Genomic DNA, 27,348 nt, shown 5'->3' on the forward strand with positions numbered 1-27,348 from the left:
AATTACCATTTGACCAGCAATTCCGCTCCTAGGTACATGGCCCAAATAGTTGAAAACAGGTCCTCAAAGAAATACATGGCCACATGTTCACAGCAGTACTATTCACAACAGCCAAAAGGCAGAAACAGCCCAAGTGTCTATCAACAAATGAGTGAATAAACAAATTATGGTCTATCTGGACAATGGAATATTATTCAGCCATAAAATAGATGTAGACGTGAAAACATCATGCTAGGTGAAGGACACCAGACACAAAAGGTCATACATCATATGATCTCATTTATAGGTGAAACATCCAGAATAGGTAAATCTATAGAAACAGAACACAGGTTGGTGGTTGTGAGGGAATGAAGGCACAGGGTTTAAATGGCACAGTATCTCCTTTTGGGGTGATGAAAATGTTCAGGAAGTAGATAATGATTGCACAACATTGTGATGTATTAAATGCATTTCACTTAAAAGTGGTTAATTTTATGCTATGTAAATCTCACCTCAACAAGAAGGAAAGAAAGAAACCAACCAACCAACCAACCAACCAACCAACCAAAAAATCTACCTAAGGGAAAGGAAAAGGGTCAACAAGACTAATCTCTGTGGGAGATGGACATCCTGGGTCTGAGCAACCAGGATTGGTCCTTGGCACCCGTACTGAGCCCGGAAGCGGGTGGGTGGGGAGATGACAGGATCAGAGAACTCATCATGTGCCTCACATTTTGCTCTAAATTTTGCTTTAAATCTCACCCTAATAAGATCAGTATCTACTACCCCATTTGGGAAATTTGAAACTAGTAGGGGTTTGCAGGGGCTCCCAATGCCGGGTTCATTAACTGAGGGGGTAAGCATCCAGCCCAGGGTCAGGCAGCTGGTACACGACTGGGGGCCGGGACTGCTGGACCGTTTCCACAGTGCTGGAGATGAGACGTCTGGGCTCCACACACCCCCTCCCAAACACCCCTTCTTCCTACAAAATCTCTTTTTTTTTAATGTTTTTTTTTTTTTTTTAATTTTTGAGAGATAGAGCATGAGCAGGGGAAGGGCAGAGAGAGAGGGAGACACAGAATCGGAAGCAGGCTCCAGGCTCTGAGCTGTCAGCACAGAGCCCAGCGCGGGGCTTGAATTCATAAACCACGAGATCATGACCTGAGCCAAAGTCGGACGCTGAACCGACTGAGCCACCCAGACGCCCCTATCCTATAAAATCTCTTATCTTCTCTCTTCATGACCTTCCCCTCCCTCCACCCACCTCACACACTACTCTCAGAATTCTCCCAGTACTGGCCTCCTCACCTCATCCCCTCCCCTGGCCCACCACAGTGTGGTCCTTCCGTGAGCATTGCTTGTTCTTCAGGCGTCTGTGCTATGAGTCTGTCTGTGCCGTCTCCTCCAGGCCCTTCAATCTGGGGAGGAGGCCTTCTAGAAGTCTCCTTTTGGAAACTCTGTCTTTTGAGAGGTTGTAAAAACCAGGCATGTATTGCACTCGTTTGTCCCTCTTGCTGTCCACTGTCTCAGACTACATGGTGCCTGCCTGGCTGCAGGGCCTCTCAGCATTCTTAGGCCCACCATGGTGGGGAAAGAGCAGGGAAGTTTTACTTGGGCCAGAGAGGAGAGGAACTTAGGGAAGCCGGGCCATAGGGAAGCCTGGAGCGAGGGGACGGAGCTCTTCCTATCACGGAGAGAACTATTCAATTACAGGGGAACCTCCAAATCTGAATGTTCTCAAGCTTGGTTCCTCCCAAACTCTGGCCGAGATCTGAAACACAGAACCAAGAAAACCTTGCACTATGACTGGAAATCCCCAGGCTGGAAAAGGAATTTTGTCCAAGGCCTCCCCTTTCCAGCATCTCAGAATAAACTGTGCCACAAGCCAGGGTCTCTGACTTAGCACTATGGCTCCCCCAACCCCTACCCTACCCCCTCCAAAAACAGTTCCCAGGGTTCCAGGGCCTCAGAATTGGTCTTTGGTGGAAAATCTGTGGAAACCTGGTCCAGAAAAGAGTCCTATTTCCACTGGGACGTGGTGGTAGTGTGGGCGTGAGAAGAAAATCTAAGGAGAGGGCTCTGGTCAGGGCCCTTGGGGCTGCCAGCTCGCCCTGGGAGGGCTGGCTGGAGGCCTCAAGGTCTCAAAGAGAGATGGTCTGAGTTGGAAGGAGCACTGTGTGAGGTGGCCAGGCCGGGGATGCTGGGCAGAAGGGATTGAGCAGAGGACGCCCATCAGGGAGGCTGGGCAGAGGGGCTGGGTAGGAGGGCTGGTTAGAGGTCTGGGCAGGGATCTGGGGAGAAGGGGTTGGGCCGGAGGGGGCAAGACAGGAAGACGGTCAGAGAGACCGGGCAGGGAAGGTCTGGGATGGGGGCTGGGCAGAAGGCCCGAGCAAGAAGGGAAGCCCACGGCCAGGAGGGTGTACTGAGGAACAACGAAGGAAGATGAGAGGCCTCTGGGGTGGGTGTGTGGGGCAGCAAAGGGAATGAAAGCCCACCTGCCAGGCCCTTGGCCCCTTGATATGGCCCCAGAGCAGAGGCATGAAGCAGGCTGTGACATACAGAAGTAGCACAATGCTTTCCTGTTGAGGCTCAAGAAACCCTTTTAAAACAGACCAAACCAAATTAGCTGAAATACCTTCTTCCTACCACTCCCCTCTCGCCCAGCCCTTTGCCACCAAGCCATTGTCTAGATCGGGTCTCCTCCAGCCAAGCAGACCCCAGCTCTCAGGGCCACTGAGCAGACACTCGGGAGAAGCGGGTGTCTCTGGGGCCCTCTGCTGGGCCCCTGAGTGGCTGAGGCTGCCCCACTCTCCAGGGCAGGGTGGGCACAGAGCCTGGACAGGGATGGGAGGGGGGCCTTGAGGCCTGGCTGTGCTGAAAGGGGTGGTCCTCAGTGTCCCCCATCAAACACCGCCCGGCGCAAGGCCTAGTGGGTTCCGGGCAGAGTTGGGAATGGAGTGGAGGCCGTCCTGAAGCCCAGTTGGGTGGCGGCTGTATGCACACATGTTCTGGTGTGTGTAAGAACTGCCGTTCTCTCACGTGTGTGGGAATCCAAGAACCAGTAGAGTTGGAGTCCTTGGAGGCACTGAGTCCCAGGACAGACCCCAACACAACCTCTTCTCTTCTACAGTCCCGTCTTCCGAGGTCTCTGGGGATGGAGAAATCCCTACTTCCTCTGTTCCTCCAAAGGAGGAGCTCCTACTGTGTGCCAGGCACTGACAGCCCGGTCCTCAAAGTCTCGGGTCTCGTGGTGCTTCCATTCCAGGCAGAGGACAGGCAACATAAACAAATAAATAGATAATTCGGTGCAGGAAGTGACAAGTTCTATGGAGAAAAATAGTCTATTCCCTCTGCAGCAGTCACAGCCCTGCAGCTGTCAGAACACAGCCAGAGTCAGAGCCTTCTCTAGACCAGGCTAAATGCCCACGGGCTTCTTCAACCATTCTGGAGTCCCCTGGTTTCTAGATAGCCATCTCATAGGGGGCACAAGCCCTCCAGCTTTATGGTCAGGTCAGGAAATACCTCCATAGGACCTCCAGAGCCCCAGCACTGGTGCCCGGATTTCTGTGGGTTTCCGTGAACACAGCCAGCTTTCCCCCCTCCACCCTTGGCAGCCACTTCACACTCCTGACTCATCCCCAGCCCACAAGCAGTGAGGAGCCCCACAACTTTTCCTCATGAAGTAGCGCTAAGCCACATCTCTCCCACCTTAGTTTAAACGAAAGTGCCAGGATTTATATTTATCCTGGTAGTTTCATCTGGCGTGAAGCCGACAATCACTCAGCCTGCCAAGGCAGGCTTCCGGATCCCAGTCTGACTTCTGAACTTACTTGCAGCTAAGGTAGAAGTCTGATCCTCCCGTCCTGCCGGCAGAGCTGGGCACAGCCCCCCGGGGCAGTCAAAGGGGTTTCCTGCCGGGGGCACCTTGCTCCTTCCCAAGGACGCTAGACGTGTGGCTGTCGAGGGGGCCACAACGCTCCCGGGATGGGGGAAGTCATGTAGTCAAGTATAGCCACGTGGTACCTGGGAAAGCTTCAGGTTCTGGTGGTCGTTCTAGTAACTGCTTTCAAAACTGGCTTGAAATATTACAGATCAGAAGTCCCCACATCTAGATGACCATCAGGATCACATGGGAACTTTTAAAGGAACAAATTCCCAGTCTCCATCTCCAACGTTTCTGAACCAGTCCGGGGTGGAGCCCGAGAATTTGTGTTGTTTTTTAAGTTCTGGGGTTATTGAATCCATACCGGCTCTTAATGATCCCCACTGCCCTTTCTGAATCCCCACAGACGATTGCTTCCAGAAGTCTGCCTCTTTGTGGCTCTCTTCTGCAAGGGCCTCTCTGCATGGACTGGGACATGGCCCTTTGACCATGGTGTCTGGCCAAGAGGAAGTATCAGTCCTTTCACTAATGGCCCAACAAAGCTGGGGCAGGGGGGAGTGGGGAAGGGTGTCCAGGACCCCTTACACCTCTCCTGCCTTGGCCTTCCACCCCATCACCCCACCATGGCTCCTTGGTTCTAGAGGATGGAGAAGACAAGGCACAATGGGAAGTGAGTTGGGGCTTCGTTCTCTGAGGTTCTACCAGGTTCCACCTCAAAGATTAGGTGAGGCGGTGAGGCCCTGACCTCAGGTATAATGCTTAAGTTGGCACTAACAAACCCAGTCATCAAGAGAGAGGAAATTTTAAATATACATATTTTTAAGTTTACTTATTTATTTTGAGAGAGAGAGAGAGCACATGCAGGTATGTGAGCAGGGTAGGCTGCAGAGAGAGAGGGAGAGACAGCATCCCAAGCAGGCTCTGTGCCATCAGTGCAGAGCCTGATGCAGGGCTTGATCCCACAAACCATGAGATCACGACCTGAGCCGAAATCAAGAGTCGGATGATTAACCGATGGAGCCACCCAGGAGCCCCAGTGTAGAGGATATTTTAAAGCAGTATTTTAAAACAGAAATGAGTTCCAAAAAATCCACGATCGGGGCAACTGCATGGCTCAGTTGGTTGAGCGTCCAACTTCAGCTCAGGCCATAATCTCGCGGTTCGTGAGTTTGAGCCCCATGTTCGGCTCTGTGCTGACAACTCAGTGCCTGAAGCCTGCTTCTGATTCTGTCTCCGTCTCTCTCACTCTGCCCCTCCCCTCACTACACACTGTCTCTCTGTCTCTCAAATATAAACATTAAAAAAAATTTTTTTTAATCCATGGTGAAAAAAATATCAAAATTATAAATAAAGACAGGATCAGTAATAGTGCCAAGCTTTACGGGAGCCTGAAGTAAAAGGAAAACTAAGTCACAGAAACAATAATGCAGAAGGAGGGAGAGTTTAGAGCATTTATGACTCTGCTCCCTTCCTACCAGGCTGCAAGTTGGCTCTGGTCCCTCTTCAGTCCCCACTGCCACAGCTCTTGGAAGCAGACCCTCTTGCAGAGACAGTCACAGCTCTTGCTGGTTTGGGTAACCACCCTCCCTGCCAGCACAAGTGTAGACGTCTTAACGGCTCCTGCTGCTGTTTCTAAGACACTTTATCATCCCCTGCTGTTTTCTTCACCCTGCCCACTCCTGGGTAAACTGTCCCTGCATTCAACTCCCCCACTAGAAAGCAAGACAGAAAAACAAAGTCAAAAGACAAGAGGGAAGGGAGGGAGGGAGGGAGGGAGGGAGGGAGGGAGGGAGGGAGGAAGGAAGGAAGGAAGGAAGAAGGAGGAAAGGAAGGGGGAAGGAAGGAAGGAGGAAAGGAAAGGGGGAAGGAAGGAAGGAAGGAAGGAAGGAAGGAAGGAAGGAAGGAAGGAAAGGGGAAGGAAAGAAAGAAGGGAGGGAGGAAGGAAGGAAGGAAGGAAGGGAGGGAGGAAGGAGGGAAGGAAAGAGGGAGGAAGGAAGGAAAGGAGGAGGAAGGAAGGAAGGAAGGAAGGAAGGGAGGAAGGGAGGAAGGAGGGAAGGAAAGGGGGAGGAAGGAAGGAAAGGAGGAGGAAGGAAGGAAGGAAGGAAGGAGGAAGGAAAGGAGGAAGGAGGGAAGGAAAGGGGAAGGAAAGAAAGAAGGGAGGGAGGAAGGAAGGAAGGAAGGGAGGGAGGAAGGAGGGAAGGAAAGAGGGAGGAAGGAAGGAAAGGAGGAGGAAGGAAGGAAGGAAGGAAGGGAGGAAGGGAGGAAGGAGGGAAGGAAAGGGGGAGGAAGGAAGGAAAGGAGGAGGAAGGAAGGAAGGAAGGAAGGAAGGAAGGAAGGAAGGAAGGAGGAAGGGAAAGAAAGGAGGAAGGAGGGAAGGAAGAGGGAAGGAAGGAGGAAAAGAAAGGAGGAAGGAAGGAAGGAAGGAAGGAAGGAAGGAGGGAAGGAGGGAAAGAAAGGAGGAAGGAGGGAAGGAAGAGGGAAGGAAGGAGGAAAGGAAAGGAGGGAAGGAAGGAAGGAAGGAAGGAAGGAAGAAGGAAAGGAGGAAGGAGGGAAGGAAAGGGGAAGGAAAGAAGGAAGGAAGGAAAGAAAGAAGGGAGGGAGGGAGGGAGGGAGGGAGGAAGGAAGGAAGGAAGGAAGGAAGGAAGGAAGGAAGGAAGGACAGAGCAGGAAAAAAAAATATTTAAAATTTTAAATTATTCTAAGACAGAAAAGATCTTACATCCATGACACAAGAACAGAATGCCTTTTTTTTTCCTAAGGAAAGAAATAATCGGAAAATAATAAAGAGCTCTTAGAAATTAAAAATGATCATAGAAAAAAGAATCAGTAACATTCAGAAAATAAAGTTGAGAAAAGTCTCCAGAAAATGGACCAAAACCAACAAGCAAACCCTGCAAATAAACAACAGAAAAGAGAAGTTCAGTGATCAATCCCTGAGATGAACGTTGAATCAAGGAGACCTACAGAAAGAAGGAACTAGGCAGAGAGAAGATTGTCAAAGAAATAAAACAGGAGGACTTGCCAGAACTGGTGGGTGTAAGTCCCAGAGTCAGAGCACATCACTGCACTTTCAGAATGTGGGGGTTACACCTCAAGAGCTTCCAGAGCAGGGAGGGAGCACATATAAACAAAGGACAAGAGTAAGAAGGACATCAAACCTCTCAACAGTGACACTGGAAGCCAGAAGATGCCTGCAAACCTCTGAAGGAAAATTATTTTTAATCTAGAATTCTATATTCAGCCAGACCATCAATCAAGTGTAAGGATAGAATAAAGGCATTTTGGGGGCACCCGGGTGGCTCAGCCGGTTAAATGTCTGACTTCAGCTCAGGTCGTGATCTCACGGTTCGTGGGTTCCAGCCCCGTGTCAAGCTCTGTGCTGACAGCTCAAGAGCCCGGAGCCTGCTTCGGATTCTGTGTCTCCCTCTGTCTCTGCCCCGCCCCCAATTGTGCTCTGTCTCTCTCAAAAATAAACATTTAAATAACTAAAAATAAAAGAAAAAAAATTTTTTAAAAAAGGCATTTTCAGATATGTGACTTTTCTAAAGAATGTTCCCTCCTGTGTAACCTTTCTCAGGAAGCTAAACAAACAAGGGGGGCAAGCAGGAAAGATTGAGAGAATAGGGCACCCAACACAAGAGACAGAGAAGGGGGTTCCAACCTTGGAGGAGAGGGAGATCCCACAATGACCATGGGGTGGGCAGGTGGGCAAGCAGCCAGCCCAGGCTGGAGCAGGACAACAGGAGAGAGGTTTCTGGGGGGTGGGGGGTGGGGGTGGGAGGAAAGGACAGGTTGTACCACACCAAAAACTCTATTTGAAGCCAGTAGATATATAAGAATATATAGCTATGGTAAGTACAGAAAAGTAAACAAACAGGGGGTTGGGGCAAGGATCCAGGAAAAACAAAAACTGTACAAGAAAGTCAACAATAATATTACCCTGCTTGGATTAGTGGTGAACAATATTTACACGATTATCATGATATAAAGCAGAGCACACGGATTTAACAAAAACACTGGCAGTAGAATGACAGTCGAGGGAGTGCATAAAAGGCAAATTTTCATCTACACAACAGGTAGTCAACAGACAACGTCTAAGGGAATTAATCAAGAGGCGGCAGCGTGAGCAAATTACTTAGAAATACGGTGGTAACCCACCGTATATTGTACATAATATACAAAAACCGTCAGATGCAGGTGCAAACACACGCACACGTGACGACAGATTCACCCCCAGACACAGAGGCCCCCGTCGGTCTCCCAGAAAGCCCGCTGGAGAGCAGGGCCACACGCTGCAAGGACAGCACCTCCTCAGGGCCTTGACATTCCTAGCCCGGATGCACCAGCCCCAGAACTGTTAGTTCTCGTTCTCTCGCTAATTGTCTTCTCTACTCAGTGCCCTGCCCTGAGGCTAAGCAGCCTGAGCCTCTTTGGCCGTTAACCCTTTGGGGCTACAGGGTCTGTAAATGGTGCAGGAATGAGAAGGGAGAGGGGCCTGAGCGGGCAGCTAGATGTGACCAATGATGCCACCTTCATTCAGCGTTTAGCGGAGGCCTCGGGCCACGCAAGAACCCACGGCCAGGAAGCCTGTGCACATGCTGTGCATTCTTGAGCAAGTCACCTCACCTCCCTGGGTGCACGAGGAGGTGGGCGATCTATGAAGCTCTGAGATGCGAAGATTTAATGTCCCAGGCTGGGCCCTGCTCTCATCCCCTCCCCTGGGATCCCTCTCTCCATGCCGACAACCAAGGCCAATCCCAAAGGATATGTGATTTGCAGGGCTGACAAGTTTACTCAGGGCACCTGGGGAGTCCCTCACCGCCACTTCCCTCCCCTTCCACATTCCTCCAGCACTCACCACCACCCTGGTCCCGTTATCTGGCAGTGTGTCAATGGCCAGGGTGCCCCCACCCGGGTCTTGGCTCAGCTGGGTCCTGTCCGACTGTGATGCCTGCCCGGGGCTCTCTCGGGCTCTCCGACTCCATCCCTGCGTGATCCGCTTGGCAGCCCGCCCAGAGCCTCCGCCTGCATCCTGACCTGGGAGAAGGAGACAGTAAGCTGAGTCCCGGCAGTCCGGAGTGAAGGTCCAAGCAGGGGAGCAGCCCATTTACTCTGCAGAGGCCCCAGCGCCACGCCATCACTGACCGTGGGGACAGCTGCCAGGGCAGGAGACACCCACTGTGCACTGAGCGCATGTGTCACCTCCGTGCCACACACTCTGCACACAGCACACCGTTAGTCCTCACCCAGCCCTCCGCAGGAGATAGGATGCTCTCCATTTTGCAGACAGGAATCAAGGGCTCACAGAGGTTAAAGAGAGTCACCTGTTGGGTTAGGGAGGGAGATAAGTTCCAAATGTCCAAAGGGGTAATTATTCTCAACCTCTGCTGCACACAGAATCATTGGAGCAGCTTTAACAATTCCTACTGTCTGGTTCCCACCCCAGAGATCCTGATATAATTGTTCTGTGGTGTGGCCTGGGCGTTAGGATTCTTAAATAATCCCCAGGGGAGCTTTTGGGAAGCCCTGAACCTAACTCTGTAAACAAGGGTGAGCACCTTTGCTCTGGAACATTCCAAACCAGTTCCTGATTTCTCTGCCAGAAATGGCGCATAAGCTCATCTTCCAGGAGACTCCAGGGACTAGAAGTCAGAGAGTAGACTTCTTTGAGTTCAGGGCTTCTCAACATTAGCACCATTGACATTCTGGACTGGAGAATTCTTGGCTGTGGAGGCTGTCCTGAGCATTGTAACATGTTCGGCAGCATCCCCGGCCTCTGCCCACTAGATTCCAGTAGCACCTCCTCCCAGACTGTGACAATCAAAGATGTCTCCATAGCGCGGACCACTGTGTAGTCCTGTGACTACCTGCAAACACCTTGGGCAAGTCCCTTTCTCCATAAAACATGGAGCTTAGCCTCCATCAAAGATGGCAAATAGGTTTCATCTCAAAAGCCATCTCCAATCAATTAGTGACAGCCAGGAGTGCTCTAATCGAGACAAACCCTGAAGCCCCATCAGTGTTTAGCAGGAAAGATTGTCACGATCGATTAACGATGTTTGCCAGGGCCCCGGATGGGGAAGTGGCCACACTGGCCATTCAGCAGCCATTCCTAGACTCGGTGTTCTCTGTCCCGCCTAGGTCATTACCTTTATTCTGAATGGCACAGAAACCATGCTTTTCCTTTTTAGAAAGATTTGTGCCCCTAAAGATGTGTCTTATATTGTCACTGCAATTGTCACACCTAGCCTGGACGTGTGTATGGGACACAGATCACCAGAGAGGTGGGTCTGATATTTCCTGTGATATTCATCGACTTCAGGCCGACCCCGTGTCCGATGCCCTTGTCCGCCACTCGCTAGAGCTTCTGGATGTAACCCTCTTTCCTAGAGCACCCACTGTGCATAACTACGTGTCTGTCCCTCTGGCAGACGAGCTCCCCCAGGACTCTCCCCACCTCCTGCAAATGTGCATTCTCAGTGTCTGGCAAACAGTAGGTGCCCAATCACTGTACCATTGAGGACGCGATAGTGGAGGTAACTCTTGGGAGCCTGCAAGGACAGAGGTTGAGACAAGGCTTGGCCAGCACCGGGCCTGGGGCTGGGGCCAGGACTCTGCTGTGGGGCCCTGGTTTGTCATTAGACATTTCATCCAATTAAGTCATTCTTGGCTGCTGGTGCTTACTGGACCCTTGCCGGCCCTCTCTCACTTCTCTGCCCCTAATCGCAACCAGATGCTCTGGAGGAGGTGGGGAGTGGGGCGGCCCCCAGGCCCCTTCCCCAGGTTGCCCACTGGCTGAGACGGGCCTAAGCCCAGGGCTGGGAAGGCAGCCTGCCATTGGCTCAGACCCCAAGCCAAGGCTGTCTTGCCCCTCTCGGGTGGGGCCCACAGCTGCTTCTGGAGATAGAACGGTTTGTGCTGGGCTGCTCTGCCCAGCTCCCCGGGTCCTCCTGCAAGCAGCCCTCGGGCCTGGGCTGGAGCCAGAACAGGAAAGGAACGTGTGCAGAGCACGTAGAAGAGCTTAGCCGGCCTGGGAAGGGATGCTAGAGGTCTGCACGCATCACAATCCTGCAACTGAGACAGGAGGGTGCCTGCAACGTGGGGGCCCAAGGCCTGAGAAGAGGGCTGGGAAGGGGGGCCCAGCCAAGATGAGGGGTCAGGGAAGGGACGCCCGCGCCCAGAAGCTGTTTGACCTTGGACCCATCTGCTTACCTCTCTGAGCCTCAATTCCCTCATCACTAAAACAGGGGTGACAATCATGTCTACAGGGCAGGCTGCCATGAGCATCAAGTGAGAAACAAATGAGAAGGCTTTAGAATTAGAGGGTTCAGGGCCAAGGTCAGAGGCAAAGAGTCCACTAAGTCGGGCAGGGAAGGGGATGGAGAGGGAGACTGCCCAGGAACCTGCCCTACCCTGGCCCGGCCCTGAGTCTGACCCTCTCAGCCCCCACGACATCTGTCTCCCTGCCACTCTTCCCCCTCCCAATTGGCGAGGACAGGACATCACCCCCTCAGCTTGTGGAAGGAGCCAACGCAGCTGGTTGCTCACGTGTATCTGTGTGTCGGGACCCACGTGCCTGTGCACACGCAGACTTGCCTGAAGGTCCGGGCCGTCCCCCCTGCATGCTCACACATGTGTTGCACACTCTTCCAACCCTCGGCCACTCTCTGCTCTACCTTCTGTCCCGCATCGGACAGCTTCACCTTCCCAGCACCCACGTCACGTGAGTGCACCTGCCCGTGAGTGACGGCGAGAAGCTCCCGGAGATCACGCTGTTCTTTATTCATCCACGCATTCACCCATGGCCCCAAGCAGCATGCTGTCACAGCGGCAATAGGAAGAATAAAAATGACAGCTAACTTTTCGAAAATGCTCACTCTTTGCTACCATTCTTCCAAATGCTTTAAAACACATTAACTCATTTAATCCTCCCAATAACCCCTAGAGATCGGTGCTAGTTTTAGATCTATTTTACGAATTGGGAACTGAGACACAGAGATGTTAAGGAATCTCCCCAGGTCACACAACGAGTCCATGGCGAGATTGGCACACAGGGCAGGTTGACCTTAGGGTCTGCTCAGGCCACAGAAAGTGTAACAAGAAGCGCCCAGCGACACCAGGCTATTTCCTAAAGTGCAGGGGCAGCCCAGAGAAGGACAGGCGTGTGGGCTGGGCTTACTGGGGACCACTGGGCCTGAATTTTGGAGCTGCCCCTGGGAGACTGTGTCCCCTGGCATGCAGGAGGGCGGCCCAGCAGCAGTAGAACCCCAGGTCTCTCCACGTGCCACTGCCCTGCTCTGGCACAAGAAACCACGGGCTGACTTCAGGAGGCCACGTCATGCCACCCCAGTGCCTGGCCAAGCCACCCTCGTCCCACCCGTCACCCAAGCTCGCCATTCCAGCCCCACGGCCACAGCCCCCGCCCTTAATGCCCTCCAACTAGTCTCTCACACTCTCTCCAGGGCATTCTTTCTAGAGGACACACGTGATTCCATTTCTCCCATGCGTCCAGCTCTCCACAGCCCTCCAGCTGAAGGCCCTTCCTGACCGGATCCCTCCTCTCTCCTCCGGCCTCCTGCCTCCCTAAAGCCCTCGCCAGGATCCAGCCCTGCTCTCTCTGGCCACAGGGCCTCACACATGTGGCTTTCCCAGCCGGAACCACTCTGCTCCATAAATGAACCCTTCTTCTGATGACCTTTTGATCATCTTTCAAGTCCCATAAGATGTCATCTCTCCCCAAAGCATCCCCTGACATCTCTCCTCCTCACCCCAAATGCTACATGCATCATCCCGGCCCTGATCCCAACATGTTGTGACTGCCTATGCATCTGCAGGCTCTAGGTACCTGATACAGAGCAAAGGCTTAGAAAGTACATATAGATGAAGGAAGGAAGGAAGGAAGGAAGGAAGGAAGGAAGGAAGGAAGGAAGAAAGAAAGGAGGGAGGAAAGGAAGAAAGAAAGAAAGAAAGAAAGAAAGAAAGAAAGAAAGAAAGAAAGAAAGAAAAGAAAGAAAGAAAGGAAGGAAGGAGGAGGGAGGGAGGGAGGGAGGAAAGAAGGAAGGAAGGAAGGAAGGAAGGAAGGAAAGAAAGAAAAAGAAAGGAGGGAGGAAAGAAAGAAAGAAAGAAAGAAAGAAAGAAAGAAAGAAAGAAAAGAAAGGAAGGAAGGAAGGAGGGAGGGAGGAAAGAAGGAAGGAAGGAAAGAAAGAAAGAAAGGAAGGAGGGAGGGAGGGAGGAAAGAGAGGGAGGGAAGGAAGGGGAGGGGGATCTTTAAATGCCTTGGTTACTTGAGATCCGCAAGGCTGAGAAAACCCTTCCCCTGGGGCACAGGCCCACTGGAAACCCTCACTGCAATGCCACAGCAATAAAGGAGCACAGGTTTGGAATCACACAAACTTGAAGTTGAACCCTGAATCTACTACTTACTGACTGTGACGCTGAACAAATTATCTAATCCCTCTAAACCTCAGCTTCCTTATCTGTAAAAGGGGAATGATAAAACCTACACTTGGAGTCTTTAACAAAATACTATACACAAAGCACCCAGCAAAGTTCCCCTGCCTTCTCTGGATTTTACGTGAGAACCAACTTTCCAAGGAACTTGAGAGAGTCTCCAGACTCTGAGCTGAAATCTTGTGCCCTAGTTACAAAGCCCCCAGTTGCATCCTCTTGCTGGGAAACCCACTGAGGCTCCCACCGTGGACCTTCCCCTGGGGAGAGGGAAGGAGGCACAAGGGATTAGCAGGAAGGGACCACCAAGTAGTCAGAGAAGAACGGGAGAGCAGAGAAGTGTGAGTTTCTCTCAAAGGGAGAGTCTGGGGTCCGTGACCACCTCTGATTCACTCACTCATTCAATACACACTCATTGAGACCCTACTGTGTGCCAGGCACTGCACTGGGTGCTAGGGCAACAAGAGGGAACGGGCAGACACAGCCCCTGTGCCCGTGAAAATTCCAGTTGGAAAAGACTCCTGCAAAATGAAGAATGTGGTGAACAAGAGAGCGTGCGGTGGGGACGGGTGCTCTAAGACAGATGGAAGTGTTGGGCTTTATTTCTACCCTGGGCAGCGCCATCACGGTGAGCCTGTGTGCGGAGGAGGAGGTGGCCCTTGAGCTGAGACCTGGATGAAGAGAAGCCCGTGTTACTTGAGGACCAGAGGGGACACAGCCTGGATGTGTTGAGGGATGGACCTGGGGAGCGTGAGAGCAGGTGCCGGGATGGGGGGGTGGGGGGAGGGAGGCTATCCACTCTAAGAAATTTGGACTTTAAGGCAATAAAATCCAAGCTCTTATTTATTAATGTTTTCCTGAGAAATGGAAATTTTTCCCAATTGGAAAACAAAACAGAAATCTGGACTTTAGTCTCAGTTTGTTTGGAAGTGTCTGGTGGCAAGAAGGAGGTTGGAAGCAGAAGCATGGTTATAAGGGGCCCTAGACACAATCTGGCCCAAACCCTGTTTTATAAAAGAGGAACCCAAGGTGCAGAGAAAGGAGGAAGTGGCCAGGATCACCAGGGATTGGGGTTGGGCCTGATCTCCCGACTCCCAGACCAAAGACATGCCCTCCAGCTGCCTCTTCTCGCTATAGCTGTTTTAGGCAGCGCTGGTCCCACTGGGGCCGAACCCTGCTGCCCCTGCCAGTGCCTCCTAAGGCCATCTTCCTGTCTGTCCCCCTCTAGTGGTCTTCCCTCCCCTCCTGACTATATCTTTGGGTTACTCATCTTTCTCCTGCTTCCATTCTAATGATGGATGAAGTTTCAAGGCTCCACCAAACAAGCCAACCCATCAAGAGGGAGGGGAGACCGCAGCTCCCTCCTGAGGTCCCCCTGCCCACAGAGCTTGGAGCCTTGGGGCTGGATGATGCCCCTTCACATCCAGCTCCCCGCTGCCCTTTCACCAGGCCCCAGGGCTCCGCCACTGATCTGAGCCAGGCTGTCCCTCCTTAGAGGCCTCCCCTAGAATATCCACCCCTCCACCTCTTCCTCCAACAGACAACGCCCCCTACCTCCACACAGACCTTTCCTCCAATCCAGCCGGGCCTGGTGAAAAAAACCGCTGGACCGAGTCAATAGCTGCCCCCTCTGGCTTCCTAGAGCTTCCTTAAGTCCAACCCATCTCTCCTGCTGCAGAGAAAGTCCATTTTTTCCTGGCTGAATCTCTGGCAAAGCTGAGAAGACAGGGTGTCCTCTACTTAGAGATTTGAATTAAGTCTCTGCCTGCCCCCCTCTTCCCGACCTCCCCAGGTATCTACGACCCCAATCCGACTCTGAGGAGGCAGCCCTCAGCCAGGCCCCAGTCTGGCCACCATCCCCCAGCACATGCTTGTTACCTCTCAATTCCCCTTCCCCAACCGTCTCCACAGTTCTCCCAACTCAGCCAGGGGTCCAGGGCCCCCCCCCCCTCATCAACCCAGTCACATCCTGGGTTCAAAAGATCCCACCAGGTTTGGGGCTGCAAAGGACTTCAAAAATTGACCTGTCCAACCTCTTCCTTTTTATATCTATTTTTTTGAATTATCAATTACCCACACATGTCACAACAAATCTGAAAGGGCACGACAGTCATAAAAAAGAAAAAAAATCTCTCGGAATCCCACCACCAAGAGGTAAAGATTTTGCTCACAGCCTCTCTTTATAAGTGGAGAAACAGGCCCAGAGAAGGAAAGTAACTTGTTCAAGGTCACACAGCAAGTGAGATGTTGGGACAAGAAGCCAAGTCTCTGGCCCTTGCCTGTGTGGTCTCCCTGAAACCTGGTGGTTCTGAACCAACAGCCTCTTGCCACATCAGCTTCCACTGCTCTCTGCCCACATTTTCACCACCAGTACCCTTTCCCACCCTCCTTCTCAACAGGGACCCAAGCTTGTCTCAGCTACATACAAGGACCATTAAAGTCAAGAACGCTGTCACTGATGCTGTGCCTGATGTAGCACACCTCAGAGACAAAGCAGCCCCAACTACAGCATCTCCCGGACAACCTCGTGCCACTGCTCTGTCCCATTTAAAGGACACCTATGTCAGTGAGGCATAAAGCTCTGTCTTCCCAATTCTGTCAAGAGGCTAGACTGCAAATCACCCACCTCCCCAACCCCAGAGAAGGTCTGGGTGCCTGAGGAGAAAGGAGGGGCATGTAAAATTGCAAGCTGAAAAAATGGTTCTTTTATAATATGAGAGACTCAAGGTAGACCTCAGAAAGGACTTCCAGGTGGGAGAGATGATTGTGGAGAACGGTGTAGGGGAGAGGAGTGTGCAAATAGGAGCCCCCCACTATCCAGAGCCAGAGCAACTAATGGCCAGAGTCCACAAGGACAGTACAGCAAGAGTGACAGGGGGACCCTGGAGGCTGGGGAAGGGGGGAGCAGCAAGTTGCTTCTTCGTGGGCCCAGGACTGTTCTCCAGGCTCCAAGCAGGGAGACGAAGCCTACTAGCAAGCCAGGCTGCTACAGAGCTTCCTCTGGGAGAGATGCTGGGTCTCCACCATTCCCCTGATTGCTCCCACCCAGCCCCAAAATCCGACTCAGACCCAACCGGGGTCAGCTTGGGGGTGGGGGTGGGGGTGGGGGGGCGGTGGGGCAGGAAGAGAAAGAGGAGGCAAAGCTGGGGCAGGAGGCACCCCAGGCTCCCCATCTCATCAGATTCATCCTCCTTCAGCGTGACCAGGGGTCTCTACGACTCCCCCACTGTCCCCTTTGGGGCCAGAGTCACTGCCTTATGTAGCCCCCTCTACTGGGGTCCCTCCAGTGTCCTTCCAGGAGGAAAGAAGTGGGGGGTATCAGTGTCTGCCGCCTTTACTCTCACTCACGCATGTGTTTAAAGAAAGTGAGTGGGTCCCTGTCCACCTGCCACAGCCCACAGAGCTCTTGGCCCTCCGCGGACAGTGCCCCCCCCCCCCCCCACCTCCAGCCCGACATCGCCAGCCGGTGGGTACTTGCTCGTGCCCACGCCTGCCTGACTGCCCCCTCCCGGGCCCCGGCCCACCCCCCTCCCCCCCACCAACTCCGGCCAGTCCTACCTGCTCCGGGCGGGGGGCTCAGCGCCCGGGCAGCCTCCCTGAGCACCAGCACCAGGAGCCAGAGCTCTGCCCGCATGGTGGGTGTCGGGACCCGCCCCCGGCCCGCTGCGGCCCGGGCCCCGGCGAGGGAGGGGCCGGGCTCGGGCGGCGCGGTCCCCGGGGCTGGCGGGCGGAGGAGTGGGCGGCTAGGCGGCGGCGGAGCGCGGGGCCCGGCGGGGCGGCGGGAGCGGGCGCGGGCGCGGGCGCGGGCGGGCGGCGAGCGAGCAGAGCGGCGGCCTCCCCGGAGCGCGGAAGGGGAGGGGGCGGGGCGGGGGGGCGCGGCGCCTCCCGAGCGCTCCCGGAGTCTTCCCGGGTCCTCCCAGCCCTCCCGGAGCGCTCCGACGGCGGTTGGGGGGAGTGGGGGTGGGGGTGGGGGCGGGGGGGGTGCTGGGGGCGGAGTAGGGGACGGGGCGGGGGACCCTGGGCTGGGAGAAGCCCTGGAGAGCAGCCGCGGCACCCCACCCCGCACCTTAGCTCCTGCCTCCCTTCCCCTCCTTCACTCCCGTGGGAAAGCCGGGGAGACAAAACCCTGGTGGGGGGTGCACACTCCAGGAAGGGACAGGCCGCCTCTTTCCTCGGACGATGGACTCCTGCCATACCGACCCCCCAAGCTCTACCAGGCTTCCCGACTTTCTGGGCTGTTCCTCAGAGTTCTGTGGCTTTCTGATGCCCATCCCCACCCCAGGAATCTCCCCTTGCAGCAGAGACCCCCCAGCTTCTCTCACCAGTACAGGCCCGAATTCCACCCACCGACCCCGTGGCTCCTTTCTTTTTTTCCCGTCACTCCCCATTTCCAGCACCGTCTTGCCCACCAGCCCAGCAGACACGGGAGGGGGGGGGGGGGATGAAGGGGGCCTGGCTCACACCTACTTTAAAATAGCCTGCACCTCCCCTCACACCCCGGCCAGAAGGTAGCCGAAGCCACCCTTCTCTTTGGGGACTCCAGGCCTGCTCAGGGTCCCAATCAATCTTCAAAGCCAGCCCCACAGCAAGAAGACGTCTCACCCCACCTGCCACCACCTTATGACAGACTCTGGGGAATAGATCACCATTTTTTTTTTTCTTCCAGGACAGAATAAAAATACCCGCAATTTAGGAGATTTAATAGACGGCAGGGAATCAGGTCAGGACACGGAATTGTCTCTTCCCTCCCCTGACCTACTTTGTGCGATACCAAGGAGCTGGAGCACCGGGGGGGGGGGGGGGGGGGGGGGGGGGGGGTGTCGCGAGTGAGGGGTAAGGGGCTTCTGGCTTCTTCTGGGGCTGGGGCCTAGGGACTGGACAATCGTGGACAGGTAGGGTATGGACTCTGAGTGCCCTTGGGGGAATTCCCAGGAAGAGGGATACGCGTGGGGACAGGAGAAGGAACAGCATGGACTGGAAGAGGGGTGTTCCCTGACAGGCCAAAGGAAGGACCTGAGAAGGAAACAAGAACTAAAAGACCCCCTAATCCCTCAGAATCCCAGTTCCTCCCTCCTCTGGATTCGGGGTCCCAGAAACAACCTCCTCCAGCCCTGAACTCTTTAATCCTTTACAATGGGACAAGGCAAGGCCTGTCTATAAGTTCTCGTTGTCTAATTCAAATCCCAATTTTGCCCACTCTCAAGTGGGAATAGGCATCCGCCTCCAGCTGTGGCTTCTTGCTGCCCTCTAGTGGCCACATGGAGAGACGCGGTCTGTCTTACAAGGTTTCTTTTAAGGGCTCAGGCTGAAAACAGCAGCTTGGAAATAATTAGAAGCAAGGGACGTAAATTTTTTTAAATGTAAGCCTCAGGATCTTGAGTGTACATCAAAATCACCTGGAAGGCTTATTAAAACACAAATTTCTGGACGCCACTCCCAAGTTTCTAATTCAATAGTTCTCAGAAAAAGCGAGAATCTGCATTTCTAACACGCCTCCAGGTGGTGGTGCTGGTCCGGGGAGCACATTTTAAGAACCATAACTTGAGAATTCCCGCCTTTTGCAGGCTCTCGTCTTTCTTGCATCAATTGTCGTCTCCCCAAAAGAGAGGTGGCGAAGGAAATGTCAACATGAAATTGTGGACAGGGGGAACCTTTAAATAAAAAGGCGCCTGGACACCGTGGTCCACGAAAACTGATCCTAAGGGGGCACCCGGATTTGAACCGGGGACCTCTTGATCTGCAGTCAAATGCTCTACCACTGAGCTATACCCCCTCTGCTGACGTCTTGGCGCGGTAGCATCTTAGTGCTTCTGCTGCGCAGGCGCTTTGACGGATTTGCGAAAAGTGGAGTCCGACGTTTACAAAAATTGGGAATGATCTCAATCTCAAAAGATTACTCTCCTGAGCGCAGAACTTGTTTCCCGAAAATGCAGTTTGGGAATGTGGGAGGAGAAAGCCCTCGAGATCATTCGAGAGCCCTCGATTCGGAGGCATTCTCTTGCGCCGGGTTCCCAGTTTCCTGCCCTGCTAGAGCTCCTTTATTGCTTCTTGGCGCCCCTCTTTCCGTCCCGCACGCTCAGGCGCGCTTTTCTGGGCCTTCCTTCCCCAGCCCAAGCCTGGCCCTTAGATACTCGGCCTCCCTCCCCAGGAAAAGCCGTCGGGTCACTGGCCAAGCGGACCTGGGAGTGGGACCGCCTCAGCCGTAGCACTACCGAAGTGGGCCGTCTGTATCGTCCACCCAGGGTTAGCCCGGAGCTCCTTGCCCTCGCACTGCATCCCTCTAGCCTACACACGCCACCTGAGTGCGTGGATCTGCGAGGCCGGGACTCCACCCTGGCCTTCCTGCAAAAGGAAGTAACAGGGCCCTAAGTTGCATCCCCTCTCCCTTGCTAGGGCACTTTGAGAGGTGGACTGCAGGACAAAGAAAACACGAAAAGGCTGGAACACAGAGGGGGCACCCGGATTTGAACCGGGGACCTCTTGATCTGCAGTCAAATGCTCTACCACTGAGCTATACCCCCAGCACGCCTTTGGCTTCTCCTTAGAATAGATCTCTGTAGTATAAGAAAATATCAAATTACGCTGTTACCTGAGAGCTGTGCCAAAACGATCTAACGGAAAGAGCAGAATCTGAATGGGGATGGCTAGGATTGCTGAGTTCTTCCTCCACAATCACGCCTCAGGAAAACCACAGGGTTAAGGAATCCTGGGACCTCTACAACTGTGTCCTGACTGTCCCCGAGATGTCCACTTCCTGACTTGGGAAGGAGAGAGATCCACAGGTTCCAGGACCATCCCAGGTCTTATGGGGTAACGGCACTGCTCCCTGTATACAGATGGACAGCCTGGGTTTCCATCCTGTCTTCAGCTCTACCGAGATAGGACTGCTGGGCTTTTCAAATCCCTAAGGGCCTCTACTTCCCTCCTCCATGAGTCAGCATCAAGCCCCTCCACCCCTAGCCCCAGGTACAGCCGAAAGTTCCCAGTCCTGGCAAGCCAAGTGTCAGTTACCTGGGCAGAGGGTGATAGAGCCCAGGACCAAAGAGCCAGCCAGTCCTCTGGGCAGATGGACCTTAAGGCACCACCCCCTCTATTTCCAAGGAAGATTTCCCCCTACCTGATAGCCCCGTACAAAAACCAAAAGCTAGTTTGAAGCACAGGTAGAAGGAGCAGGCAGAAATAAGAGGTGAGCAGTTTTCAATGGCATTTATTACACTTTTATAAAAATTCTAAAACAATGTGGAAAAAAGTCATTACAAAAGATGGTCAAGATAGGCACTCTGTAGGAATCGGGGAAATTTGGGAGGAATGGGATTCACATTGGAAGGACCGGGAATGAAGGGCATAGGATGAGATGGCTGAACGCTCACAAGCTGTGGTCAGAGCCAGCATCTCAGAGGGAACAGAAAGGCCTGGGAGGAGTGGGACTCCCCACCATGCAAGGGACTGTCCCTGTCTGGGGTGTCCCATCCTCCTCCCTTCCCACCAGTTTTTGGCTTTGCCCTCCTTCCCCTGAGCCCGCCCCTTCACCTCTCTGGAATCTCCTTTCCTCAAAGATGGCTGAGGGGCCAGAGAGCTGGGGTGGGAGCCAAGGGGCCGGGGGTGGGGTTCTAGGAAATAAAGAGCAATTCCAGGGGTCTCTTACTCCGCCCCCCCCATTTTTTCCTCAAAGAGGCTGCAGGCCAAGGGGACTGGGCTCCACGTCCTAATCCCTCAACATGTCCAACAGCTTGCCTGGTGCCTCCAAGGACACCTGCTTCCACGGAGGAAAGGGCAGCTTTTCTGCTGTCCTATCTACAGCAATTCAGGGCATGCAGTCAAACTCACAGGGTTGGGTGGACTGTGGCAATCTCACCTCACTGTCCATAGCCGACCCAGCTCCCATCCGAGAATCATAGAAAAGGAATAGTCACTTGGGTTTTCCACCCACGTAGTCCAGGCAAAACCCCCAAAGTATTTGGATGGCCTCAGCCTGGGACATCAGTTGGCAGTGGTCTGAGACTGCATCCACTGGAGCCCCGCGGGCAGCCTGCAGGGAAGGTGGAACAGGGCAAAGATCAGCATATCCTGCAAGGATGATGGCCTCCAAGCCCCCGGCCCCTACCCAGAGCTGACGGAGGGGACAACCAATGTCGCATCCAATCTCTCAATCGACAAGCATAAATGGACTGAGTACATCAGGTACTGTGCTAGGGGTTGGGGTTACTGGCGAAAAAAAACAGACATGCCCTCTGCGGTCTACCGTCTGGCAGAGGGGATGGATGTGGGTTGTGGGAGGAGGGTGGCAAGGACACTATCAGAAACGTGTGGTTCCTTGGGCCCACCTGCCTAAAGTCTCCGGGCGCCTGGGTCCCCAGCCTGCTGTGATCCCACTTGAGAGAGAAAAGAGAACTTTCCAAGCCTGACTCAAGGCCCTTTCTATGTGACCGTGACCTGGTTCCTTCACATCCTTCAGGTATTTATACTCAGCAGCTACTTTCTGGTGGCCCCTCCCTGGTACCTTATCCAAAATGGCAACATTTGCCCACGTACTTCCAATCTCCTTTGCCTACTTGATCTTTCCCAAGCATTTATCACTTTCTAACTTACTATATATGTTTCTTATTTTTATTGTTTAGTGTCTGCCCCCCCCCCAATGGAAAGTAACCTCCATGAGGGCAGGGGATTTTGTGGTTTGTTCGCCGCTGTTTCTCTGGTGCCTAGAAAAGTGCCTGGCACAAATTCAGGGCTCAATAAATGTTGAATGATTGATGTCACGTGCTCTCAACAGGAACTTACAGAGGGAGTAGGTATACTCACCCTCCTCTTTACAGATAAGAAAACTCAAGGTCAGAAAGAGTCAGCAACTTCTGCCTGGAAGGCTTGCCCCAGGTCTTCCCATGGCTGTGGCCGTCTTCTCCCCATTTGGATTGCAGCCCAAAGGTCATGTCCTAGTAGAGGGCGTCCCTGACCACCAGAGCTGAGTCAGACCCAACCCTGCCCCGTCTATCACTGTTAATCCAATTTCACTTTATTCAAAGCACCTCTGTGTACCTAAAATGTTTGTGCTGAGGTGGCCTGTCGCCTGTCTTTCAGAATGAGCCTGAGCGCAGGCACTCTATCCTGCTCACTGCTTACCCACAGCATCTCAGCTGTGGGTGGGTGCTTGACTGACTCGGCCCAGGAGCTAAGTGTGAGCCAGATCCTGACAGGAGAGAAACAGGAGAAGGTTCTGATGGTCAGCTGTTCATTGGTTGGGCCGAACCCTGGAGGTGCAGGTGGGGCAGCCACTAACCCTTCCCCAGTGAGGGCACAGCATCCCTGTATGTGCCACGGGTGGTCTTTGATGGCACTAAGAGTGAGGAATTGAGAGATTTCCATGGTGGTCATGGAGTTCTTCATATCCTGCTTGTTGGCAAAGATCAGGACGGAAGCATCTCGCAGAGCCTGTGGACAGAAGAGCCCAGCCCCAGTCAGCCTGCAGGAGAGGCCCATGCCCAGGTGGGACAGGGATAGGGCAACCACATCAAGTGAAAACAACCACATCCATGGACACCAACAGCTCACGGAATGCCTCCCAACCAGCTCATATGATCCTTACAACGGTCCCATGAGGCAGTAATTTGGTGATCCCTCCCATTTCATACTTGGGCAAACTGAGGATACGAGAAGTGAGGCGACCTGTTGGGGGTCCCACAGTGAATGAGAACCGGGGTCAGGACCCGAACCAGCAACTCTGGCTTCTGTGACCAGTCGTGCTGAGGGCATTATTGCTCTTCAGACTGCCGGGGTGGAGGCTCTCAGAGACTGGGGGATCAGGAATGAAGCTCAGAGAGGCTAAGTGAGTCGGCTGAAGTCACACAGCGAGGACACTGGGCTCTCTCCCAACCTCAGGGGCCTTACCTCATGGGCCAGCATCCTGTACAGCTCCTCCCGAGTGGTCAGCAGCCGATCCCGGTCCGTGCTGTCAATCACAAGGATGATGAACTGGCCAGCAGAGGGGAACTGTGAGCGGTGGGCTTTTCCTCTGATGAGCGTGTCTCCTGCCCACTGTGCTCCCGGACCAGTCTCTGCACCACCCGGATGTAAGCCCCACAGAGAACTGGTCTGGTCTCAAGCTCTCACTGCCTCGTTGCATTTTAATTCCCTTTTCCACCTAGGCAGTGGGGGAGGGAGGGCACACAGCACAACCTCTGATTGCGTGCCAGAGGCTGGGCCAAGCCCTGGCCATTCACAACTCTGGTCAGGTCCCCCATGCCGTTGGGACCATTATGATCCCCATTTACAAATGAGGAGACGCGTTCCGCAGGAGGACAGATCTTGCTCTATGACACACAGCTGGTGAGCGGGAGAAAGTAAGGCCCCTGGAGACCAAGGGCCTACCCCATGCAGTGGATCAAAGTGCAAGCAGACAGATCTGCCAAGGAGTATCCAAAAATCTTAACTGAACGCTGTGCTGCATTAAGTATTTGAAACATATGCATTAGCTATTGTTTTATTATTTAAATTTCACAACAATTGAGGGAAGTCATTGCAATCTCCACCTCACCAAGCAGGGGTGGGGGGGTGGGGGGAAGCAAGGCTCAGAGAAGGCTCAGTGAGGGGCTCACATCACACAGCTGCCTTGAAGGCCCCTTCCGGCCCCGACGCTCTCCTCACCTCAGTGTTGGAGTAGTACGTGTTCCAGGTAGAGCGCAGAGCCTCCTGTCCCCCTATGTCCCACATGAGGAAGTGTGTCTTTTGCAGAATAATCTCCTCCACGTTGCTACCGATGGTGGGAGATGTATGGACCACCTCATTCATCAGGCTAGGGAGGGAAGAGAGGTCACCAAGAGCGCGGCCCGTTCTGTTCCCACCCCTCTGCTCGCAAGTCAGGCTGAATCAAACTCAGAACGGCTCAGCCCCGGGTTGACCAAGTCTCTGGGCCCAGGGGAGTGCAGGCAGGAGTAAGACCGAGTCTTGCCCTGGTGCAGACCCAAGAGATGGGAGTCTAATTAGAGCAGTGTCCCCAAACTTTAATGTGCAGCTGAATCACCTGGGAGTCTTGTTAAAATGCAGGTTCTGATCCAATGAGCCTAGGCAGGGGCCCAGTGTTTTGCGTTTCTAACAAGCTTCCAGTTGATGCCAATGCGGCTGGTCTGTGGACCACCCTTTGAGTAGCAAGGGATTTTGGGAAAAGGAGACCGATACAAGCGAAGGCCATCAGAGAGGAGCTTTAACATAGAAAACACTCACCGTTTTATATGTAGGGAGTGCCTCTGGAAGATCCGGGCATTAGGGCGGGGAAACTTAGTTTTCACTGTATGCGTGTGTAGTGTTTGATTTTTCTCTTTTCTTCTGGTTTAAAATAACCATTTACATACACTACTTTTTCAGGGGAAAATCTTCCTAAGTAAATACTCTGGAGGCTCCAAAGGAGAGAGATGCCATCCAGAGACTGCATATTGGGAAAAGCACCGATGGATAATTAGTCAGCACTTGTGTCCATCTCGGCTGGATCGGGAGCCACAAAGCTCAGCCAGACTCCAAACTGCACCCTCTCCCTTTTGGGTGTGAAGAAGGGGACAAAGTTAGGAGGCAAAGGTGAGGTGCGGGAGTTAGAAAGGAGAGACCGGCCGCTAGGGGGAGCGAAGAGCAGGGAGGCGGGAAGAGAAGTCCGTTTCTGACAGCTTCAGGGCTGCACAACCCAGTCTGGTCGGCTCGGGGCCGGGGGCGGGGGGGGGGGGGGTGTATGGCGGGGAACACTAGGGCTGCCCATACGAGCAGGATTCGAATCCCAGGCGAGGGGCCACAGGTCTGAAGGCTCACTGTACCAGGAAGGTCACACCAGCGTCCCCCCCTCACCACTCCTCCTGGCTACTGGAAAAAACCGGGGACCCAGGGAAGGGCTCCGGTGATTGGTCCAAATGTCTGTCAGTCTGGTGGGAAGACCCAACCCCCACCTCTTTCCATCAGAGGGTCACTTACAACTGGTAGAGAATGGTGGTCTTTCCCGCATTGTCCAGTCCCACGATGATGACCTTGTGCTCTGGAGTCATCCAGGGGGAAGGACAGGGTCAGGGCCAAACTCAGTAACCAAGGGACCGTGTGCCCTATCGGGCTTCCCCAGAAGAAGACGAGTGTTTCCAGCGGGCTGGGAGACCTCTGCCCACTGTACCACTTCTGCTCCCCTACACCCCTCCCCCACACAAAACCAACTGGACAGGTTTGCTTCCCACCCAGCCCGGACACCCGCGCCACTCCCAGACAGTAGAGACGAGAGCTGAGCGCCACCTCCGTCACTCCATATTTCCAGAAAAGTGGTTGTCCGAAAGGTCAGGGGCGCCCTGGGCTTGCCAAGAGAAGGGGTCTGGGGAAAGAGCCGAGCGCGAAATCGCCATCGCAGGAAAAGTGGCGGCGGCTTTTAGCCAGGAGGAAGGAGGCTTGTCCAACCCTGCGCCCCGGGGTGCACCGTAGCGCGCGACCCTCGAAGAGCAGGAGGGGAGGGGGCAGGGGAGACCGCGGAGTCTGCAAGAAGTGCCCACGCAGGGCTCTCGGAGCCCGAGGTCCCCCAGCGCATCCGCCCCACCCCAGATCTGGGGAGCCCCAGGTGGGAGCCGGATCAAAGCCGTCGCTTGAAGGCACTGTGCGCCCTTTACCCTGGTTCGCGAAGATGCTCATCAGCTTGGCGATCAGTAGTCCCATAGCGCGTCCCCGGCGGGAGAGGGGCAAGACTCAGCGACCTTCGGGCACCCGGGTCCTTCGGGCACCCGGGTCTACCCAGGGTGCTTGCAGCCCCGCCCCCCGGGGGGGGGTCAAGTTTTGCCTGTGAGGTCACGGAAGTCCCACGAGTCACCTGCGGAGCCTGGGAATCCCCTGGGACGCTGCCCCCGCCCCCGCCCCGCGGGTGCTATGGATGTCACGGTGACAATGAACAAGCTACTTGTCTAGAGCCCTGCAGGTGCAAGGAAAATGGGGTCCAGACTCCACATCCTCCCCTTTGCTCTGAGAAAACTCCAGAGGTTCTCTGGGCGAACTGCTCCCTCACTGCATATCAAGGATGCTCACCGCAGTGACCCACAACCAGGCCCCAGATCTCCCTTCTCCAAGTGCCATGTCTGGGTCACTAGACTGAAGCAAAACCCTACTTTCTGCACCTGCCAGCTATGGGAGCAGAGAGCTCACTGATCCTCTCTGAGCTGGGAGAATATTCCAGCTCTCAACGGATCTCTAGTGGTTTCACTAGTGTGGGGCTTGTAGGCCCCCTCAAAGTTAGTTCCCTTAGGGAAGGGCAGGGTCTCCCAAATCCCTTGGTGAGAGGCAACTTCTAGAAATAAATCAGTACTGCTTCTATGATTCATTAGCAAACCGACTGCTCAGGCACAGCCCCCAGATCGTGGGCTGGGGTGGGGGGTGGACATCTGAAGATAGGGATGGAACATAAAGAGAGATCTCACAGCCAGAGGCCGTATAGAGGGGCGCCCGATACTAAGAGCCAGGAGAAGAGAACCTGGGCCAAGAGAGAGCCGGGCTGGAGAAGGAAGAGGAAGGAGGAGATTTTTGTTATGAATTTCCTTCTTTGCTTAAACTGGGAAAAACCAGAAAACAAAAAGAGAAGTGGAGAAGGCAAACCAACCTCAGGCTGAGGGGGCAGTTAGTTGAGGCCGTTATCACACAGGAGAATCAGCTCCTTCTGCCCCACGGCCACTGCCCTCCTAGAGCCATTAGTGCTCCCCTTTGCTAAGGGAACAACCTCTAACTTGTCTCCCTGCCTCTGCCTCCCCCTGACTCAGCACAGCCCTATTCACCTTTGTAAAGCACAGCTCAGATGATTGCCTATCGCCCACTGGCTTCAGATCAGTCTCCTCACCTGACGTTCAAGAGCCTCTGTGAGCAGCCCTCACCTGCCTTTGCAAGTGATCTCTTATGTCCTGCATCCACTGGTCCTTGCCCACATAGGCCGAGCCCCTTCCAACTCGGCTTCTGCTTCTGTGTTCCCTCCACCTGAATGCTTTCACTTTCCCAGGAAGGTGGATGGACTCCTAAAACTTACTAGCTGCCTTCCATAAAAGCCACCTACT

General features: G+C 53.9%; 2 protein-coding genes and 2 non-coding genes across 8 annotated transcripts in view; all 4 read right to left on the minus strand.

The window, feature by feature from the left end:
* The window catches only part of PLXDC1 (plexin domain containing 1), a 63,272-nt gene extending 46,244 nt beyond the window's left edge, over positions 1-17,028 (minus strand). Inside the window, exons 1-2 of the mRNA XM_042966654.1 lie at positions 16,868-17,028; positions 8,721-8,899 (exon numbers count right to left, since the gene is read on the minus strand). Of these exons, the coding sequence (XP_042822588.1) occupies positions 8,721-8,899; positions 16,868-16,943 (255 nt within the window). The 5' untranslated portion in view covers positions 16,944-17,028. The remainder of the gene's footprint in view (positions 1-8,720; positions 8,900-16,867) is intronic.
* Positions 17,029-19,010: 1,982 nt separating this feature from the next.
* Positions 19,011-19,082, minus strand: TRNAC-GCA. Its single transcript has one exon. It is a non-coding gene; the product is annotated as a tRNA-Cys (tRNA).
* Positions 19,083-19,758: 676 nt separating this feature from the next.
* On the minus strand, positions 19,759-19,830 carry TRNAC-GCA. Its single transcript has one exon. It is a non-coding gene; the product is annotated as a tRNA-Cys (tRNA).
* Positions 19,831-20,481: 651 nt separating this feature from the next.
* On the minus strand, positions 20,482-26,065 carry ARL5C (ADP ribosylation factor like GTPase 5C). Of its 5 annotated transcripts, none has more exons than XM_007085770.3 (6): positions 25,927-26,063; positions 25,256-25,316; positions 23,948-24,095; positions 23,192-23,275; positions 22,584-22,735; positions 20,482-21,338 (listed from the first exon to the last, which is right to left on the minus strand). In XM_007085770.3, the coding sequence occupies exons 1-6, from the start codon at positions 25,970-25,972 to the stop codon at positions 21,290-21,292; spliced, it is 540 nt and encodes a 179-aa protein (XP_007085832.1). In that variant the 5' UTR covers positions 25,973-26,063; the 3' UTR covers positions 20,482-21,289. The 5 variants fall into 5 exon arrangements, with proteins under 5 accessions (XP_007085832.1, XP_042823399.1, XP_015394627.1 ...); XM_042967465.1 differs by lacking the exon at positions 20,482-21,338 and adding an exon at positions 21,350-22,255 and having other exon boundaries at positions 22,343-22,735; positions 25,927-26,065; XM_015539141.2 differs by lacking the exon at positions 20,482-21,338 and having other exon boundaries at positions 21,350-22,735; positions 25,927-26,065.
* Between the last annotated feature and the right edge of the window lie 1,283 nt (positions 26,066-27,348).

The sequence above is a fragment of the Panthera tigris genome, chromosome E1, assembly GCF_018350195.1.
Source record: "Panthera tigris isolate Pti1 chromosome E1, P.tigris_Pti1_mat1.1, whole genome shotgun sequence".
Classification (NCBI taxonomy): domain Eukaryota; kingdom Metazoa; phylum Chordata; class Mammalia; order Carnivora; family Felidae; genus Panthera; species Panthera tigris.

Excerpts from the sequence above, each read along its gene's own strand:
- ARL5C (XM_042967465.1), bottom strand. The coding sequence starts at position 25,972 with ATGGGACTACTGATCGCCAAGCTGATGAGCATCTTCGCGAACCAGG. Across the intron at positions 25,317-25,926 it reads GAGCATCTTCGCGAACCAGG|AGCACAAGGTCATCATCGTG; the intron begins GTAAAGGGCGCA and ends GGATGACTCCAG. Across the intron at positions 23,276-23,947 it reads CGTACTACTCCAACACTGAG|TTCATCATCCTTGTGATTGA; the intron begins GTGAGGAGAGCG and ends TCTGCTGGCCAG.